General features: G+C 47.0%; 1 protein-coding gene across 1 annotated transcript; it reads right to left on the bottom strand.

Annotated features, from left to right (window-relative positions):
* Positions 1 to 569: 569 nt before the first annotated feature.
* CCT7 (chaperonin containing TCP1 subunit 7) lies at positions 570 to 20233 on the bottom strand. The gene is made up of 12 exons (XM_084855295.1): positions 20174 to 20233; positions 17296 to 17449; positions 16741 to 16847; positions 16184 to 16309; positions 14763 to 14815; positions 12541 to 12712; positions 9414 to 9578; positions 8546 to 8734; positions 7646 to 7743; positions 6590 to 6722; positions 4381 to 4587; positions 570 to 2183 (listed from the first exon to the last, which is right to left on the bottom strand). Exons 1-12 carry the CDS (start codon positions 20177 to 20179, stop codon positions 1959 to 1961), a joined length of 1635 nt encoding a protein of 544 aa, XP_084711421.1. The 5' UTR covers positions 20180 to 20233; the 3' UTR covers positions 570 to 1958.
* Between the last annotated feature and the right edge of the window lie 286 nt (positions 20234 to 20519).

The raw sequence follows: 20519 nt of genomic DNA, 5'->3' as shown, positions 1-20519 counted from the left end.
CAGCTATTGGGTGGTACAGAAATATAATAAAAATAAATTTGTTAGCAGCTCTTAAAAATGGCTGAGTCTCCTTGGAAAGTTTAAATTGAAAAGGCAAGTTAGAAATGTTTTCAAGAAATAAAGTGAAATGTAGGTCTAAAGGGGTTGGGTTTCTAGTCCTTATGAATGGAGGAATGAATTGTAGTGTTTTCTTAAAAGGCGATACGATACTGTTTAGTAACCAGGGGTATAGAGCTTCCCATCCCAATCAAGTCCTTGACTGATCCTGCCCCAATACATAGCTGTATTTGTATTTATTCATCTATCCTTTCCTGCTATCCCAACCCTTGATTTCAATAAGCCAAGCATTTTTAAATGTTTAAGTTTGTGCAACAGTATCACCCATGAGGCCCAGGGAGGGAAAAGATGAGGTCATGGGGAGTGCACAAGGCATCAACACACCAGGGAAGCATCCCAGCCACTAACCCAGAGCCAGTGAGTGGAGAGCAGCAGCCTCAGGGACAACCTTCCACCCTCCCATTTCTTGTGTGATACCACACGGATCCTTTGCCAGGCACTTAGCCCCAGCTGTAACCAACATTTCATTTATTATATTTCTATTATATTTCTACCAACACCCAGATGAGACAGGAACAAGTGAAAGATAAAGAGGGCAAGACAGAGTTGCAGAATGGCAAGGCAAAAGCAAGGTAGGGGGAAGCAGAAGGTTTGATGTACTTCTGCTGTTTCTGCAGGGGCAGCTTCTGTTGTCTCACCTTTTGAGGCTGGCAGCCAAAAACTGCCAAACCTAAACTGCCACAGTAAACTTCTTCACACTCCAGATGCAAACAACTTGGGAAAGCAACCTCCGGAGGATGCCAGACAGGGAAGAATAACATCTGAAATAACTTTCCACAGGGCGTTCCACCCCCACAGAAGGCCCAGTTACCCAAAGAACAATTTGGTGCCACATTTTGGATTGAAAGTGCTGGGATTTCACTGAGCAGCAAGATTAAGAAGTCCCTGTAGCTTCCTAATTCTCCCCCCACACCCTTGTGGCTCCTGGCAAACCAGAAAATAAAAGGCTGTGGAATTTACATAGGCAGAGTCCCAGTTTGCAATCCAAAGCACAGGCATTCTGTGCAAAGTTGTATGGTTTGTAATTTCTTTTTTAGATAACTTATCTATTATATGTAAACCCTGCTCTGCATGGGAATCCCTGCAACATCACAGAACATTTCCAAACCCAGCTGGATGTTCTCATGGACCACAGACCAAGTTGTATTCTTGGTTCCAGCTGCAGAATGTTAAAACAGTTGCCATTACACTAGGAAAAGGTGGAGAGCGGCACATAATCACACAATTGTAAGCTCCTACCCAAAGGAACTCTCTCATGTGTCCCAAATTACATTTCAAAATCCCAGAACTTTTGAGTTTTCCCTGAGGAAGGTTTTTAATCACAAGTAGGTGGGGTGGGGGGAAGAAGAGACAGGAAAGGCTATGAATGCCACAGAAATTGCATTTTATAATCGTTTATTGTGTTGATGCCTGGATTTAAACCTCCACTAGAAAAAAACAATAAATACAACCGATAACCAGCCACATTAACATTCAAGCACTATGCCAAAACTGCAGAGGCCTGGGGGCCCTCGATCGTCCAAACTGGAGGGAGACATCTGCAACTGTCTAGGATACCCGGACTTGAGCGGCGTATGGCCTTGCGTTTCACGTTACCATCTCCCATTTCACACATTATGGAATACAAGGAGCCCACTGGACACAGAGCAGCCATGCTACACACACAGCTATCCCACACTGGGTGGAGGAGCCCTGTGAGCATCGAAGGTGGTTTTAATAGCCCAAAAGGGAACAAGAAACTAAGACGTGCTAAGTGAGAGGGCTCTGTCAGTGCTCGAGTGTTAAGGTGGCGTCGTAAGAGCGGGCCTCCTGCGTCTCACACTACTGGCAAAGCCTGGCCATCAGTGGTTGTGTGGCCGGCCTCGCCCCCTACCACGGCCTGGAGGAGGGGCATCCACTGAGGAGCGGGGGTTCTTGATAGTTTCATCCACCGACACGATGAGGCATGCCGCCTCGGATGCTGCCGTCAGGGCATTGATGCGAACGACGGCCGGCTCCCATACACAAGCGACGAAGTTGTCGGTGATATCTTCATTGTTCACATCCACGCCGTACCACTTCCCACCCTGAGGGGCAGATAGAACACAAGACATCTGTTGCAGAGAGGAAGTCAGGCTATTCTGTCCTCAGACCTCCCAAAGAACAGAAAAGCTTGGAGCAGGATGAGGCCAAGGAGGGCCCATCCGGACTAGCATCCTGTCTCCCGGTGTCCAGCCAGCCCGCAAGAAGGACATGAGAGCAAGAGCTCAGCCCACCTGTTCCCTTGCTGGCAACCGCCATTCAGCAGCACTCTGCTTCTGAACAGCAAAGACCCCTGACAGATTGGCCCATAAGCAGCTAGGATGCCAAACCACGTGACAACACTGGAAGCTTTTCATCATGTTTCATGGGAGCAATTCAAGTCCAACTCCAATGTAACATTTCCCTTTCGCACTGCAAGAGCATGAACAAGTGTGGGGAGATCACACATATGGAAACATTGCCCTGGAAACATTAATTCTGTCCTGTTGTGAGCAGGACCCACCACAATTGCAAAGGCTCCAGAGGCAGCCAGTGGCCTTGGGCGGGGGTAATTTCACAGCAGTATCCTGAGCACAGGCTGTCTCTCCACTTCAACCCACTACATGCCTCCCACCCACCCCCAAGCTTTCAGACCTGGGAGGCACTCAGTTGCCGAGCTCCCTTTGTGAAGGGGCTCATCAAAGCCCAAGCTTCTTAGTTTCCCAAACCATGTCAAGCCTCTCCCCTACCCCATTTTTTCTTCTTCAGATGGGCTTTTGGTCACAAGTATCATGGCTGTGCATATGACAGAAATTCTGGGGGAGCCCAGAAGAGCCACAGAAGGTGGGAACAGCCACAGAGTATCAGCCTCCTGAGTATGTCGGCTTTCCCTCCCTATTTTTGAAAGCAACTTTCTAGTCTTAATGGTTGCACAGGTAGAATGTGGGTAGAAAATACATAGAGCAATCTCCAAGAGAGAGCAACAGCAGGAAGATGCTACTGCACTCATGTCCTAGTGATGGACTTCCCACAGGCATCTGGTCAGCCACTGCCTGAACAGAATGCTGGACCATATAGGTCTTTGGTCTGATCCAGCAGGGCTCTTCTTATGTTCTTCTGTTCCAAAGCTAGACGAGTCACTAAATGTGTTGTCTGGTGGTTGAGGGTCCAGTGTACAGTATATCTACTTGTCCACCCATGACAAACAGCAAAACAAGTTATATAAAAATCCCCCCTAAAGGTGGATTTGTTCAAAGCAAGAGAAATACAGTAACCTGATATATAAGCTGCAAAGTTAAGGGAACTTCAGTGCAAAAATGGCTTTTGTGTTCGTTTTTAGCACAGAGTACATGCTGGCTTTCAGAGGTATTGCCTTAATTCAGACATCACAGCAACCTGTGCATTTATCTGGAATTATGCTGGGCTGAACGTTATTTAATGCTATCGCTGCTTTACTGCTATTTTATTCCTATTAGCTCCTGCTGCTGTCTTATGTTTATTTATTAATAGCAATTTTATCCTCTCCTTCAGCCAAAAAGGCTCCCACAGCAGCTTACAAAGACAAGAAATAAGACAGTCCCTGCCCCCCACCAGGCTTACAATTTAAAAAGTTTTTTATGATACTTTATGATTAAATTATGATTATTTGAATTAAATGTTTCATTTTATATTTATATGACATAAGACACCTTATAAGGCTTGGCCCTAAGAGGCTGCCTAAAAATACCCTAAATAAATAAAAAGAAATGGGCTGAGTTTCCAGAAGAACATTAAGCAAATCACCTCGATGGCCTTGTAGGCCCCTTCCAACCCTACTATTCTATGATTCTATGGCTTAGAGCCACTTCTCTGGTTTCATTTCCTGCCCTCTCAGCATTCAGCTTTCTCCAGTCTCTTGGCGTAGCAGCTTCTGGAAGCGGAACAATGGGCAGACCTATGATTTTGTCCATTCAGACTTAGTGCTGAGCCACAGCTGAGCTGCCTTACCCATCACATGCCCAATTTCTCTTAACGTGGCTACCAAGACTGATTGACTGGCATATTTATGTACATGCTCACACTTGTGGAAGCTCTCAGTTGTAACTAGCAGGCAAACAACATGGCTCCTGCATGTACAGAGGCAAACAGCAGAACCAACAGGGGTGCTGCAATGAAGAGGCAAAGGCAGCCAGCCTGCAAATGGCAGAGAGGTGATGCAAGTGGAGGTCTGCAAACCTGTGGTGTGAACCGTTAAGTCCTCACGTTGCTGCCAAGGAATCTCACCTGTGCATGCTTGGCTCGGAGCTTGTTGAGGATATTGGTTGCATCAAAGCCAGCGTTGTCGCAGAGCTGGCGTGGAATGATCTCCAGGGCTTTGGCATAAGCCCCGATCAGCAGCTGCTGCTTGCCGGGAATGGTCCTGGAATAGTCACGGAGGTACTTGGAGATCTCCATCTCGATAGCTCCACCACCAGCAACTACAGAGTCATTCTGAAAAAGTACAGTAAGCAGGAAAAGGTCACTTTCTCTCAGAAGGCTCACTGGAACAGGTCCAATAGACACCATTCCTGAGGGAGCCATTGGCTGACTGCCCGGAACAAATCTGGCCGGTATCATTCAGAAGACAGCGGCTGCCTACACGTCTGTCGAGTTCACACAAGCCAATGGTATCCACCAGCTGGCTGGCAAGGAGAAGAGAAGCACAGCTGTTGCATAAACCACACTCCAAGAAACCTGAAATCCACGCAAAGAACGAAATAGGCAGAACTGGCACATTCTGCTTCCCCTTCTGTGCAAGACTGCCTAGCACACGCTTCATTTAAATTGTAAATGCGCTAGGCAGGCTTGCACAGAATGGGGACATTTTTTAAGCAGATACCAGGAGAGGGGATGGGTTTATGGTCCAAAAATCATGGAGTCGGACTGCTGCCATCACTTTCTAGACCAGAGGTAGGCAGTGTGGTGGCTGCGGGCACCACTGTGCCCCCGGACACCTTTCTTGGCATCCACCAAGGTGTCCCACCCTCCCACTTTAAAAAAATTAATCCATGTTCTGGCAACTAGAATGGCTGTGAAATAGGTTTCTGTTGGGGCTGAAAACTGGGTTCAAAGTAGTTGTTTAGTGTTTGGGGGCTCAGATCCCACCTCTATCTTGTATTCAGTCTTCAGGGCAGGTTAGTTGTTCTTTGCCAAGCCTCCCATGGCAGCCATTTTGTCATGGTGCCCAGGACAGTTTTTCAAATTGCCAAATGTGTACATGGCCCAAGAAGATGGCCTACCCATTCTAGACCACGTAGCATAACAAGGGCTGCATGTATGTTATTTAGCACATGGGCAGAAAGCAACATCCTGAAAAGCCCAACTTCTTGAGCTCTGGGGCTTTCAGGAACCAAAGATGCCAGCCTGCATCACTATGGGGCGGGGGGGGGAGGGGGGGAGACACACACACACTCTCACTCAACACTAGCAGCAGTTTACATGGCGACAAGCCCAGGTCTGCCATTGAGTGAACACTCAGGAAAAAGCTGCAGTGGGGCCTCCCTAACACAGTGTGTTGGTACAGTGAGAAGCGTGAGCGGCCTGCTGCCCTGCTAGGCTCCAACTCAACCACCTTTCACATGTTCAACTAGCAGGGACCAAGTTTGCTTTTGGGGTGATGCTAGGGGCCAGCAAGAAGCCCCTCTCCCTGAAGTGCTGCTTTGCCATCTGTCATCTGCGCTTGCTAAAGTAAGAGTGAGGTGCTGCTGGGATCTCAGCTAGGTCCATGTTGCCTCGCTACTTCCCTCTGGAAACAGCCTTGATGCAGCGCCATCGTCACTGCTACACCTAGTCACGGGCAGGGCTCCACTCATGGAACTGAATTAGACCCAAGTCAGTAGGCAATCTGCAGAGCCTAGGTCCCTTTGTTTTAGAGGATACAAGTTTCTAGCCCTTGTGGTGGGGGAAGGCAGTTTTGATGAATGACAGCAGCTTCTAGTGAAGGCCCAAACATGAACAGGGCTAGGTGGGCTTTCAATATCCCAGAGTTTCCCTGCTCCTCTGTTCACCTGTGCCCCCTATCTTGCCATTTACAACCCCAATAAAAATCCCAGAATTCTATCAAATCTTAATCCTGACTAAATCAGTCTATTCCAGCCTTCCCCAACCCAGTCCCCTTCAGATATGTCTGACTACGACTTCCACCACCCCCAACCAGTATGGCCATGCTGTCTGGGGGATGCTGGGATTTGTAGTCCAACACATCAGGAGGGAAGGCTGATCTATTCAAAGCCTCCACATGCCAAACACAGGTTAAGTATAAGTGGCAGGATTCTGGAGAGGCTCCCTGGAACAGCTGTAGGGACAAAGAACTCTTTTACCCACAGACACCCTTCCAATAAACAGACGCTTCCCTGACTGGTCACGATTCTTAGTTGCCAGAGGCAACCAGGCAAAGGATCACTGATGGGCCTGAACTGGCCCACTTGCTCAAGTCAAGCGGCTCGACCCGCACCTTGATGGCTCTCCTGACAATCATAATGGCATCGTGGAGGGAACGCTCCGTCTCTTCCATGAACTGCTCTGCCCCTCCACGCAGGATTATTGTGCAGGTCTTGGCTTTTGGGCAGCCTGTGAAGAAATTGTACCTGCCAAAGACAGAGGAAGACGGGCCTCAGCACGAGTGAGGAGAGCAGCATTATATCACTTTGGAGTGCACTCTATGGGCAGGGAAAGGGTGAGATTCAGACACATCTTTATATCAAGCTGCTGTTACTTCACCAAATCCCCAAAGTGTAGAATAAGTGCACATATTTGCACCCCTAAAACTTCACCAGGGTCCTACTTTCCTGTTAAAGCTTGCTATGGATGCACTAGGTAGGATGAGAAAGTACTGAGGCAGGAGGGGAATTTACATGGATACCAAGTAAATCCCAATTCTGCACTGAAGGTCATTCCAGATTCAACTCACAACATGTATTGACTTGTCTAGAACTGTGCTTTTGTGATGGGGAACATTATAGTGAAGTCATAAGTCTGATACATTGCATCCAGGGATCGCAATTAGGACCCCCATTTTTTTTTACAAGTACTAGCTAGTTTCTGATAACAACTTTATTTCGAAGTGTTATCCCCTCATTTTTTAAAATTGTGCTGTAAATGTATTTACTTTATGTTTTAATTATGTTTTTATTTTAAATTTTGGCTTTTATTGTTGTTAGCCGCCTTGAGAGCCATTTCGTTGTAGAAAAGCAAATGAATAAATAATAAAATCCTGCATATGTATGGACTTGCTATAGCATGAAGGCTGCTCTGAACACATTCAGAGGAACTATTACCATCAGTGGCCATCAACCTTAGTAAGCTCTATAGGCCTACAATGCAAATTAGGCCAGTTTACACACAGGGCATTTGATGTGGTGGCTCTAATTTCCAAGAGGTACTAGCTGCAGGAGTGCAGGAAGACTCTAACAGAAAAAAATGGGAGTGCGGCTGTCTGCAGATCTGGAATTAGCATGGTAGCTTGCATGGTTTCCCTGCTTCTCTGGTGTCCTAGCCAGGCTGCATTTACCTGTCCCCTCCGATCTGCGCCTCCTCAAAGAGCTCGCAACGCCCAAGGACATCATCTGTCAGGGCATTCGCGCTGGTCTGAATGGATCCGCCGCAAGCCTGCATTGCATGCAAGACACCACAATTTCAGGGCAACATTCGCACAGCATCAAATGATTCAGAAACCAAACTGCGCCCTATCGCCTGTTTTTTTCCCTAGCAATAAGGAAACTTTTTACAGATTGAATATCCCAACAAAATAGCTTACCGCCCTACACAACTGCCATTTATTCATTTAAAATTATTTTGGTAGCCTATCATTCCATATCAGTATTTCCTCTTTAATAACTGTATATTCTTCTGTAAATATGTGATAATATATTGCTTACTGTCCAAATCTTCTATTAACAGCTAGTCTTAGACAAATGGTGATTGTTCCAATTGATATTTGACCTAAGTGTGTTACTTTTGAGCTCTCTGAACACAGTGCTGGGCAACTGGTAGAGGAAAACCACGTGACTGCCCCTAACATGAGAACACACATGGCTGTTGCTAAGTCCTGAGCCCAGTTGGTGGATTCATGCAACCTGAGGCGGGGGAGAGGATGGCGAACCCACAGCCCTTCCTCATGATGGACAAGGTCACCCCATACAGCGGTGGACACAAGACTATAGGGCCATTTTAAGACCCATATTTACCTCTGAAGGCAAAGGTGGTTTGTTTTTGTTCTATTTTAAAGGTACAGTTTTGTGGCCAGCAATGCCCAAGTAAATCTCAACATTCATTCATTCAGAGATGTCCCATGTGTTCTCCCAAGACATCACAATTGGCAAGAGAAAACCCCAGGCAGGGGCCCGATATCCAACATCACTTGAGCTCCATTGCCACTGAAAAAGGAACATGATAAAGATGAACACCTTACCATCATGGTCCTTTTGAGATCTTCCTCAGCAACCCGGCCAGCACAGAACATGTCCCTGTCAGCAAAGTACTGAGTAGCCACATCCCCAATGGGAAGCTTGGAGAGGACAACTTTGGCTCCTGACTTGTGGAGCTTATCAAGCTTGTCGTACAAGATGTTCCACTCAGCATCCACAATGGCCTGGTAATCCTGCAAAGTGAGGTTTTGGCAAGAAGCTCTCAGTGTGCCAAACAGGGGGAGCGGCATGCCATTTTTCACAAGTCCCCCCACCCTCCACAACCACCACCCAGCACAGAACTGTCTTGATACAATGCCACCAATCTAATGATATAGCAATCTGCACATGGAAACAGGCTGTCAGGCGTTGACCTAATGCACCCTACTCCAACCTAGGCTAGCCTAATGCAATGTAAGCTCATAAGCTCCCATCAAAAACAACTGGCCTCAGGACATGCCTTTTCCTGTCACAAAGGCTGTCCCAATTAATTGCTAGGAGGTGGGTGCCCAAACTCCCCCCTCCTCTATTGTTTCTGCCTCCCTAACAGCACGGCCTCATTCAACAGGTGCAATCATATGAGGGGAAAGAAGAGAATCCCAGAGTGTAGCGACAGTCCTGCAGCTTTATGCTGTGTTCATGGGCCCTGGGATTAAAGTGCTCCACTTATCAAGGCCTTACAAGAGATGAGAGTTTCTACCATCAACTAGGTGGCGTAGTACGTAACAAAACAAGCTATTCTATTCTATAAGATTTACTTCAGGCACGCACACCACAAACACTGCTGGACCCCACGTTCACGGATTTCATTAGAAGTAGTTATGTTTTTACAGCTTCCACTCCCGAAGTCTTCCAGTCGAACTGAGCCCTTACCTCCACACTGTGGACTCTGACTTCGGCATTGTCCTTCTCTGCCTTGAGCTCCAGCTCGATGTTAAGCAGGGCAATCTTGGGGGACTCATACTTCTTGGGCTGCATCTCAAACCCAGCGTAAGAGAAGGTTTTCTTAAAGGCAACTCCAGCCACCAGCTGGGAATCCTGGGGAAAGACAAAGCCATTTATTGTAAGTTCAGTTTTGCTAACATCTGTAGAGTTCAGCTCTCACAGACAGCCATCAACAGAGCACTTTGTTGCCCCTCTTTATCCTGCTGATCAAATAGCTTAAGAACATAAGAGACATGCTGGATTCAACTAAGGGTCCATCTAGTCCAGTATTCTGTTCACGCAGTGGATAACCAGCTGTCAAACAGGAACCCACAAGCAGGATATGGTGCAGAAGCACCCTCCCACCCATGTTCCCCAGCAACTGGTGCACATAGGATACTGCCTCTGATACTCGAGGTAGCACATAGCCACCAGGACTAGTAGCCACTGATAGCCTTCTCCTCCAGGAATTTGCCTAACTGCCTTTTAAAGCCACCCAAACTGGTGGCCATCACTACATCATGTGGTAGCCAATTCCATAGTTAGACTATGCGCTGTGTGACGAAAGCTTTCTTTTATCTGTCCTGAATCTCCCACCAATCAGCTTCTTGGAATGACCCCAGGTTCTAGCATCATGAGAGGGGGAGAAAAATGTCTCCATATCCACTTTCTCCACAGCATGCATAATTTTGTATACCTCTATCATGCCTCCCCTTATTTATTTATTTTATTTTATTCATTTCAATTCTATACCGCCCAACAGCAGAAGCTCTCTGGGCGGTTCACAAAAATTAAAACCACAATATAACAATACAACCAGAATAAAACCAGCGTAAACCAAGCAACAATGTTAAAACACAGATTTTAAAACCGCAAAGCTAAGTCTAAAAAGCTAAAAATGCTAAAATGCCTGGTAAAATAAGGTCTTCACCTGACGCCGGAAGGAATAGAATGTAGGTGCCAGGTGAACCTTACTTGCCTCTTTTCTACGCTAAACAGCTTCAGATGTGGTAACCTTCCCACACAGGGGAGTTGCTCCTCCCCCTTGATCATTTTAGTGGCCCTTTTCTGCACTTTTTCCAGCTCTACAGTAATTTTTAGGTGTGGTGACCAGAACTGTACACAGTATTCTAAGTGTGGTCGCACCATAATTTGTATAAGGGCAGTATGATATTGGTAGTTTTATTCTCAGTTGTTTTCCTAATTATACCTAACATGGAGTTTACTTTTTTTTACAGCAGCTGTATACTGGGATGACATATTCACTGAGCTGTCCACCACAACTCCAAGATCTTTCTTGGCTGGTCACCGCTAGCTCAGATCCCATCAGATTATACTTGAAGTTGGGATTTTTTGTCCCAACGTCCAACACTTTACACTTGCTTACTTGAACTACACTTGCCATTTGGGTGCCCTTTCTCCCAGTTTGAAGAGATCCTTTTGGAGCTCCCCACAATCCTAAATAATTTGGAGTCATCAGCAAACTTGGCCACTTTGCTCACTCCTAATTCCAGATCATTTATGAACAAGCTGAAAACCATTGGTCCCAATACAGATCCCTGTGGAACCCCACTGTTTACTTCCCTCCACTGGGAGGATTTACCATTTATTCCTACTCTCTGCTTTCTGTACTTTAATCAGTTACTGATCCATAAGAGGACTTGTCCTCTTATTCCATGACTGCTAAGTTTGCTCAGGATCTTTGGTGAGGGACTTTGTCAAAAGCCTTTTGGAAGTCCAAGCAAACGCCTCCCAGATCACCCTGTCTACATGTTTATTGACACTCTCAATGAAGTCTAAACAGTTAGTGAGACAGGACTTACCTTTGCAGAAGCCGTGTTGATTCTTTTTCATATGCTTACTAATTTTATCATTAATAATGCTTTCAACCATTTTACCCGGAACAGACGTTAAACCTGAAATTTCCCGGATGCCCCCTGGATCCCTTTTTAAAAATTTGTGTTACATTGGCCATCTCCCAGTCCTCTGATACAGAGGCTGATCTTATGGTGCCAGTGTGACCACTTAAGGATTTCTAAACCCAAAGCGGCAACCCACTTTTACAATGGCAGCAAAACCCAAGGGCCTCATCTATGCCACCTTAATATTTTATCTTATCCTCACGCTACCATATGTTTGCAGTTATGAACACCACATTTCACCCTCTCCCATACTGAGAGATGATGACCTGATAAAGCCATTTAAATCAGAGATGAAACTATGGCGAGTCAGATCTTCATATTAAGCTTCAGAAATAAGTAGTAGTAGCAACAGTATTGTTGTATGAGTGGTGACGCTTAAATAAAGTTAAGTGATTCACAGATTATGACACTTAAATGTGATGGGGTGCTATTTTTATTATAACCCTATGACTGATAGAAATCACACACATGCCCATGTAGATAGCCTGAGTGTAAAAATGCTGCATTGACAAAACAGGCCCAGCAGAGCCAGAGCAGGTTCTTTCATACTGGGGATTGGGGGGGGGGGGGTGCGTGACGTATACAGGAAAAGTATTGGGTTGTTTTACTCAAGAGTGAGTTTAACGGGACTTACTCCCATGTAAAGGTGCACAGGATTGCAGCCTTACTTTTTTAACAGCTGGGCAACCATGAGAAAAGACATCCTTTGCCCCTGGCTCTCAGGCAGTTCGGAATCTGAAGCAAGGACTTAAAACAGGGGCAGACAACCTCAGGAGGTCCAGGAGCCATTTTCACCCCCCAGACTCCCCCCACCCCCGGGCCATGGATTCTGAAACCAGGGGATTTAAAAAACAAACAGCATCCGGGGCTGCTACAGAGCACCAAAGGAGTCAAAATTAGCTTGTTTGCAAACTAATTTCAACCCTTTTGGGACTCTGTGGAAGATACAGACACCAATTTGTTTGCAAAAAAGGGGGGAGTCCCCCCAAATTTTAGGGTGTGGCAAGGGCTGCATATGGGCCACATGTTGCCCTCAACTGGGTTAAAAGGTCAGGTTTCATCTCCACCCAACATCATTCCTCTCTTTTTAGACTCGGAAACAATTCAGCTGGAGATGCCTGAGCCAAAAGGGAACTTGGAGGCCATGAACCTACCTCTAGGGCTCCTCCTTGCACCTTCTTGATCCCGATCATTTTGATCTGCAGCAGCTCATCCAGCATCATGACAGCATCCACCACCATCTTGGCAAAGAACACCTTCTGCTGGGAAATTAGCTTGGAGCTCAAGGCGGTGCTTGCACATTTCTCCAGCAGGCCCCGCAGCTCACTAGAGGGGAAGGAAAGAAGGAGCCATTCAAAGTGCTCTGGAGATCAGCCAGCCCTCGGGCTAAAGCAGCACCAGTGTCAGTAGACAGACCAAGAGACACACATAGTAGTGTATGCTTGACTCAAGGCCCACCAGTTTGGGAACCCAACTTTGCTCTCCCTCACTCAAAACCTGGGCTGCTACACTTCTAAGGGCACAATCCTATGCCTGTTTAGATGGAAAGAAGTCCTACAATTCCCACCATTCCCCAGCCAGCCATGCTGGCCTTTTTCCGTCTAAACAGGCATAGTATTGCATCCTAAGTTGCTTAAGGAAGAAAAACAGGGATGCTTAATGAAGCAACTCACACAGCTGCAGTGAAAATGGGTAACTTTCAACTTTTATACGTGCTTAGATTAGCCACTAGGTGCAGGGGTGGTTGGGGAACAGTCGTCCTGCTTACTGACATTTTCCTGTCAACAGCTGCTATGAGCACACTCATGTTCCACTCAAAACAGTATCTGAGAGAAGTACCGTTTTCCTCAGGCACTAAATATGGCCTTTTGAGAGCCTGCAGAAGATGGCATGCCTGCACGAGGATGCTCCGCTCCAGGTGCCCCCAAGTTAAATGAGGTGAGCGGCTACCAGGGAGAGGGCCTTCTTGGTGGTGGCACTCTGGTGGTGGAATAGCCTTCCTAGGGAGGCTCACCTGGTTGTTCGCTTTATCATCACTCCAGTGGCATGTGAGGATTTTTTAAAAAGTTTTCCCAGGCCTTTTAAAAATCTGTGATTTTACTGTTTTAACCCATTGCTTATGTGCTGTGGAATTTCAGTCACCTGATTTTATTCTTCTCTGTGCTGGAAATTTTAGACTGCAAGTTAATAGTATTAATTTTACATACTGCATTTTAGTTGTGTTTTATTATGCTGCATTTTCACTGTATTTTTATCATTTTAGGTGAGTTGAGCTGCCCGGAGAACAATGCTATTGGGCAGCCTTATAAAGTAAATTAAAAAACAAACAAAAAGAGCATCTATTGTTAAAAAGCCTGACTGTATGGAACATCTCCTAGGTACAGTTCCATCTTTGAAAGATGGACTGGCGTTTGCCTGATGTTCTTATATAAAGCCAGGGGCCCAACACAGATGCTTCACTGAAGGCTTTGCTGTATCCCAGTTTGAGCGCGCACAAAGGCCAGGCTGCAGCAGGAGACATGGCAGCGGTGGCCGATCTGCAGTCGATCGAGCCCAATACAACAGATGGGAGGCAGAGCAGGAGGACGGCTGTCGGCCGCAATGCACTAACGTGAGTCAAAGAGGGAGGGGAGGGAGGCCCCTGCTTGCTCACCCTGTGGCAGCACCACAGCAGAAGGGACCCTGCATTGCCCCCTCCCTTGCTCACACTGGCCATCCAATATGAAGGCATCCCCTACAGTGCCAAGTGGGTCTGAGGGATAGAAACCCAGGAGGGCCAAAAACGGCACCAGCCTTCCCCAACGTAGTGCCTTCCAGAGGTTTTGGACTACCACTCCCAAGATTCCCAGCCACTGATCATGCTGGCTGGGGCTGATGGGATTGGAAGTCCAAAACATCAGGAAGGCACCTTAGGGAAGTCTGGTCTGCACAAATTTTGTGTATGCATACTGAGGGATTGTCCTATCTTTCCTAGAAGGAAGGACAGAATACAAGAACATTTGTGGAACAGCTGCTTAAACCATTTCTTGCCTTTTATAAATTGCAAAGGCAAAACACTTAACTTCTAAGCTTTACTGCTGGTCAATCTCTGAGCCTCCTCCACACGATCTTAATCCATCTCCCCAATTCCAGAGACAGTAAAACCATTTAAGAACACTTGCATGCGCACACACAGAAGCCCGCTTCAAGCGTCAATAAAAATATGTATACAACAGAGTCACAAGGGAGGGAGGTGTGGATTTAGCCCAGCCTTCCCCAACCTGGTGCCTTCCAGATGTGTCAGACTACAACTCCCAGCATCCCCCAGCCAGCACCAGGCTGGGGAAGGTTGATTTAGCCTTTCTCATTGGCACACAGAAGAGGACGGGGAACTTACCCTTGGTCCGTCTTCTTAATTGTAACCGCAATCTTCTTGATCTTATTTACAGCCTGCCAAAACAAGGCAAGAATCACAGCTAGTGCTTTGTACTCAATCCCTGCCAAGTCCGTATGCCATTTCTGCAATGTTTCAGCCATCACATGCAATTATCCAACCTGAAGCCTTCACCGTTGGCTCAATTCAGCAGGAAGCCCTCACTAAAAGGAACAGAGCTGCACACAAATACAGTGCCTTATGCCAGTATTTCTACCACTTCCAGTTCTGTTGTCAAGAACTTATGTCTCCATCGCATCCTTGCATAGCTGCCCAGCAGTTTTTTTAGTGGTGAAAAGATTACATCTAGACCCTGGGGAAGGATTTGTTGGAACCCTTGAAGGCCTTCTGTGATAGGTTTGCTACAGACTTTGAGGGTAAAGCTACAGTGATTCATGCTCCAGTAACTTCCATGCTGGATTACTCCAATGAGTTATATGTAGGACTGCCCTTAAAAACAGTTCAGAAGCTTCAACTAGTACAGAGTTCAGCTGCAAAAATTCTGGCTGGTCTATCTAGATGGAGCCATGTTACACTGGTTCTAAAGTAACTACACTGGCTACCTATTCAAGGTACTGGATACCTTTACAATATCTGAAGGTGAGCCTCCACCCACACCAGCCTGCCCAGGCATTAAGTTTGTGAGGAGAAGGCTCTCCATGTTCCATCTTTAGAAGGACATTAGGTACATACAAAAGAGAATGCTTTTCTCTTTGGCACTGCCCCAACTTTGGAACGCCTGCCCATGAGAGGGACACCTAGCACTGCCACTAAATTCCTTTCAGTATCAGGTTAAAACCTTTTTATTTGCCCATACATTTTAAGTTGCTATATTTTCAGGTGGTTGGATAGTTGTTCCTCTCAATTTTAGGTATTGTTGTTTAACGCTTTATGTTGTTTAATTGTTTTATAGATTTAAAATACATGTAAACCACCCTAAGATCCATCTTTGGATGTATATAAAGACCAGAAATTCCTCAAATAAAAATACTTAAAAAAAACAAAACTATGCCCACTGCTGAGAAGGCAAAGGGTGCCAAGGCAGACATGGAACAGCTGTCTGCCACAAAGGTATTTATTCTATTCCAAGTCCCACGTAAACAAGATTAGTGCAAAAGGCGCAAGCCAGGATTTCAGGCTCAGTATGTGCCCAATAACTCCACAGCAGTAGAGGCTCTTATAATGCCTCATGCAGAACATTTAGTAGCTGCTAGATCAACTAACAACTTGTATTTTAGAGCGATCACATTTCTAATTCCTCAAGCTGGGCCTGGGTAGAAACCATTCTTAAATCTTCTGCCTTGCTCTTTCATTCTCCAGACAGAAATGTGCTTCTACAAGAGAAGGCAGTGAGCTGGCCAGCAGGGTGCAGCAAATAACATTACCAGCTGGGTTGCAGTGCGGAAGGCACGGATGATGATCTGGGGGTGCAGGCCTTCTTCCACATATGGCTTGATTTGCTTTAGGAATTCAGCTGCTAGGAGGGTAACAGAAGTGGTGCCATCGCCAACCTGTCAAAACAGAAATGCACTTAAGCAAATTCTTTTCGGGGGGCTTGTTAAGTAGCAAAAGCTCCCTTCTTTGCCTGCATCTGCTCTCAGTCCTATTTGTCTCCTCCTGCTCGTGCGTACGCTCTCTCTCTGTCAAGCGCGCTCACACACACACACAGCCCCACCTGGCATCAAGCACTGCACACCCAGCAAGGAACTTTCAGATACTCCCAAAAATCTCACTGCAGGGATTGCCCAAGCCAAGAACCCCTCCCAACAACATTGATGTTAGCACCCAGGAATCTCATCCATGAATTGCCAATGAAGAACCCATCTTGCCAAACCCGGCAGCACCCTTAATTCTATTCCTCACAGCCACTGGTGGTGCCAAGCAATACTGCATTCCTCAATCTTGTCCGCCTTCCTGGCTGAGAGACAGAACAGCAGCCCACCTCTGCATCCTGGGATTTGGCGATGTCTACAAGAGTCTTAGCAGCAGGGTGGACCACATCGAGAAGCTTCAGGATGGTGGCGCCATCATTAGAAATCGTGGCTTTGCCTGCAGAGATTAAAAGCAGCAATGTTCATAAACAAACATCCCACTTAGATGTATCTGCAACACGTGAGCACGTCAGTCAAGACTGTAAACCAAAGAGCACAAAAAAAGCCCTGCCAGATCACACCTGAGGTCCACCTAGTCCAGCACCCCTTTCCCAACAGCGGCCACCCAGATGCATATGTGAAGCCCACAAGCAGGACTTCAAAGACAGCACTCCCTGCTCAACCAACCAATTCTGAGAGGAGAAGGTCTTGCTTGCGACTGCCCCTGAGCAATGTCTGCCATTGCTCTTCCTGAATCTGAATGGTAAGACCATCCCCACCTCACACACACGGGTAGGCAACCTGTGCCACTGCCTAATTAAGATGGGGCAAGATTACTGTGCAGAGACACAGCACATAAAGCAACTCAGATACACCTGAAGGTTAACAGACAGCACCAGACTCACCTCTGTCATCAACAATGAGCTTGTCCATGCCCCGGGGGCCGAGAGTGGTGCGGACAGCTTCTGCAATGACTTGGCAGGCACTGATGTTACTAATAAGCTGTGGGATCCCCTGGGAAGTGTCTGTGCCCTCCTTCAGCAGGATAATAGGTGCGGGCTGAAAGTGAGACAAGGTGTCAGACAAAACATCCTTCCGTGACAAGATGCCAATGTTTGGCCACACAAAAGGCACTTCTATATAAAGCATCCCAACAGTGAATGCCCTTTGATCTACAAAAAATCAGTATTATTGTCTAGACTGTTTTCTGCATGCAGATGCAAGAATGCAAAAGCAGGGAAGGCAGATACAACAGTGAAGCGAAACATTTAAGGATTGAATTTGTTGGGATTCAGAAAGCTGGTAGAACTGTCACCTGTAAGACCACCCCTAGCTGTTGGCCAAGCGGCTATGAGGACATAGAACAGTGATAAATATTCTAACTTCTCAGTTAGTAATAGGATGTTTGCAAAGTGCTCCCTCAGTGAATGAAGCAAAAGATCAGTTCATACAACAACTCTCCAGCCCATGTCACAAATCCTTTCTTGTACCTTCTAGCTGCAGTTAGGATAGTTTGTGCCAAGCAGTGGTGGGCTAGTTAGGAATCAAATAAAACTGAGTGGTTAACTAAAATCAGGGATCTTTTCAATAGCTTATCAAAATTCCACTGGATCATCAAACAATTTGTGCAGTGTAGAAACCATTCTTTGCTCTATGACTGGTTCCTCGTTTGGCACTGTTGAATTATGTCTGTTTCATGACAGTACAGCTTTAGCCTAAACTTCCTCTATGACTTCATCATTGATTACGTTTATAATATGCTATAATATTTTATACCTTTTAAAAACATTTCTGCAATTTTTTTAAAAAAAAAATATTAAAAAATGCTCCACACATTGGGTCCAGGTACACAAGGAGCTGTATGCTAGGAAAAGAGCAGGCAAGCTGGAGAACTTCAGCGGCTGGTAAACACTGGATCAAGGAATTAAGGCCATAAGAACAGCCCTGCTGAATCAGACCAAAGGTCCATCTAGCCCAGCATTCTGTTCACACAGTGGCCAACCAACTGCCCACAGATAACCCACAAGCAGGACATGAGTGCAAGAGCACCCTCCTGCCCATGTTCCCTAGCAAGGGATGTATATAGGCATACTGCCTCTGATACCTGAGGAAGCATAGAATCATCAGGACTAGTTGCCACTGAGAGCTTTCTTCTCCATGAATTTGTCCAACCCCCTTTTAAAGCCATCCAAAGTGGTGGCCATCACTACATCTTGTGGCAGCGAATTCCATAGTTTGACTATGCACTGTGTGAAGAAGTACTTCCTTTGGTCTGTCCTGAATCTCCCACCAATCAGCTTCATGGGATGACCCCACTGGGATCCAGAATTATGAGAGAGGAAGAAAAATGTCTCCCTACCCACATTCTCCGCACCATGCATAATTTTGTACACCTCTCTCATGTCTCCCCACTTTTGCCTTTTTTCTAAGCTAAATAGCCCCAAACATTGTAACCTTCCCTAAGAGGGGAGTTGCTCCAGCCCCTTGATCATTTTGCTTGCCCTTTTCTGCACCTTTTCCAACTCTACAATACCCTTTTTTAGGTGCAGTGACCAGAACTGTACACAGTATTCCAGGTGTGGTTGCACCACAAATTTGTAAGAGGGGAGTTTTATTTTCAATTTCTTTCCTAATTATGCCTAACATAGAGTTTGCCTTTTTCACAACAGCCGCATATTAGGTTGACATTTTCATCAAGATGTCCACCACAACCTCAAGATCTCTTTCTTGGGTCAGTCACCACTAGCTCAGAGAAGAGACCTTTCAGCAATGAAGTTGCCTGAGGAAGGCGGGGAAAATGGAAAACCAGAAGGAAATAAGCAGGAAACTGTCAGGATCTGGTATCATACCTTAAGGCAAGGGGCTGGACTAGATGTCCGAAACCCCGCCAAGCCAGCGCCAGACAGCACTGTTCAGAAACACTGGGTATAAAGCAGCCCATCCACAGCAACCACACAAGGAGACCAAAGCTGCTTTTGCAAGTATGACACTTGATAAACTAGGGCCGCAATCCTGTGCACGCTTCCCTGACAGCAAGCCCCAGGAAGCACGCTCAAGATTGCGTAGACCACTTCGGGAGTTTTAAAATGGGAAGCAGTATATAAATGTTCAGAAATAAATAACACATATCACACGGGCACCCCCCAGTGCAATGTTCTGGGGGAACCTGGATACTACGGGGGGGAAGAGAAGAGAGGGGACCTTTTCACCCATCGGAAAAGCAAGGAGAACGCTTTCTCCACCATGCAACGGGCCAAGCGGGGCAACCTAAGAGAGGGGCTGTGCTGGCTGGAGATGATGGGAGTTGTGGCCCAACACCCTCCTGGAGGGCCCCAGGCTGGGCAAGGCCGATCAAGCGAACGCCCAAAGGCAGGCAGGCGGGCAGGCAGGCGGGCGGGCGTCCCTCCCATTAGGCCACACTACAACTCCCAGAACGCCCCGCGCCGGCCACCCCTTTCAGTTAGCGGAGCCGGCTCTCGCACGCCTCGGTGGCCGCGGCAGCCCTCGCCTCGCGCGAAGCCCCGCAGCTTTAACACTGCGCTCGAGGACGCCCGGCCGGACGCCTGACGCGGCAACGGGGCGAAGCCTCCGCCTCTGTTTCCCTCCCAGCCGCCCGCCGCTGAAGTCCTCCGGCCGCCGCCAATATCGCTGCGCTCTCGCAGCGGAGACGCTTGTGGGGGCAGAACAGCCGTCTGCCAGGGGTCCGAGCCCGCCGTCGAGGCGGATGGCGGCGGATGAGCCCCGGCCGCCGCCCGGCCTGTCTTCTTCCCCTCATTCACTCACCATCATCTTGGCGGCGGCCCTGTTGTAACGATCCCTCCCCACAATGCACCGCGCGCGTCCAGAAGTTTCCCGGCGCCTGCGTGGGCGGGCTAGGCGAAGAGGAGGAGCCTTGCGGGCAAAGGGCGTTCTCATAGAGAGAAGAAAAAAAAGACGATTTACTCATTTTACACTCCTACTAGCAAACTTCCGGGTTCATGCTTTGGGAAAAAAAAAATTTTTTTTTGGTGTGCGCATAAACAAATGAGAGCTACCCATGGAAAACTATGGAGAAATTAAGTTTATGTAGCAGCACGAGTGTTTTTCCGCACATACAGACACGCGCAAGAAAGAAAAAAGCTTAGCAGCG

The sequence above is a fragment of the Heloderma suspectum genome, chromosome 5, assembly GCF_057233095.1.
Source record: "Heloderma suspectum isolate Gila_16-S chromosome 5, 16-S_ref, whole genome shotgun sequence".
Classification (NCBI taxonomy): domain Eukaryota; kingdom Metazoa; phylum Chordata; class Lepidosauria; order Squamata; family Helodermatidae; genus Heloderma; species Heloderma suspectum.
Note: the sequence above shows the minus strand (reverse complement) of the source record. Positions and strands in the feature narration are given on the sequence as shown.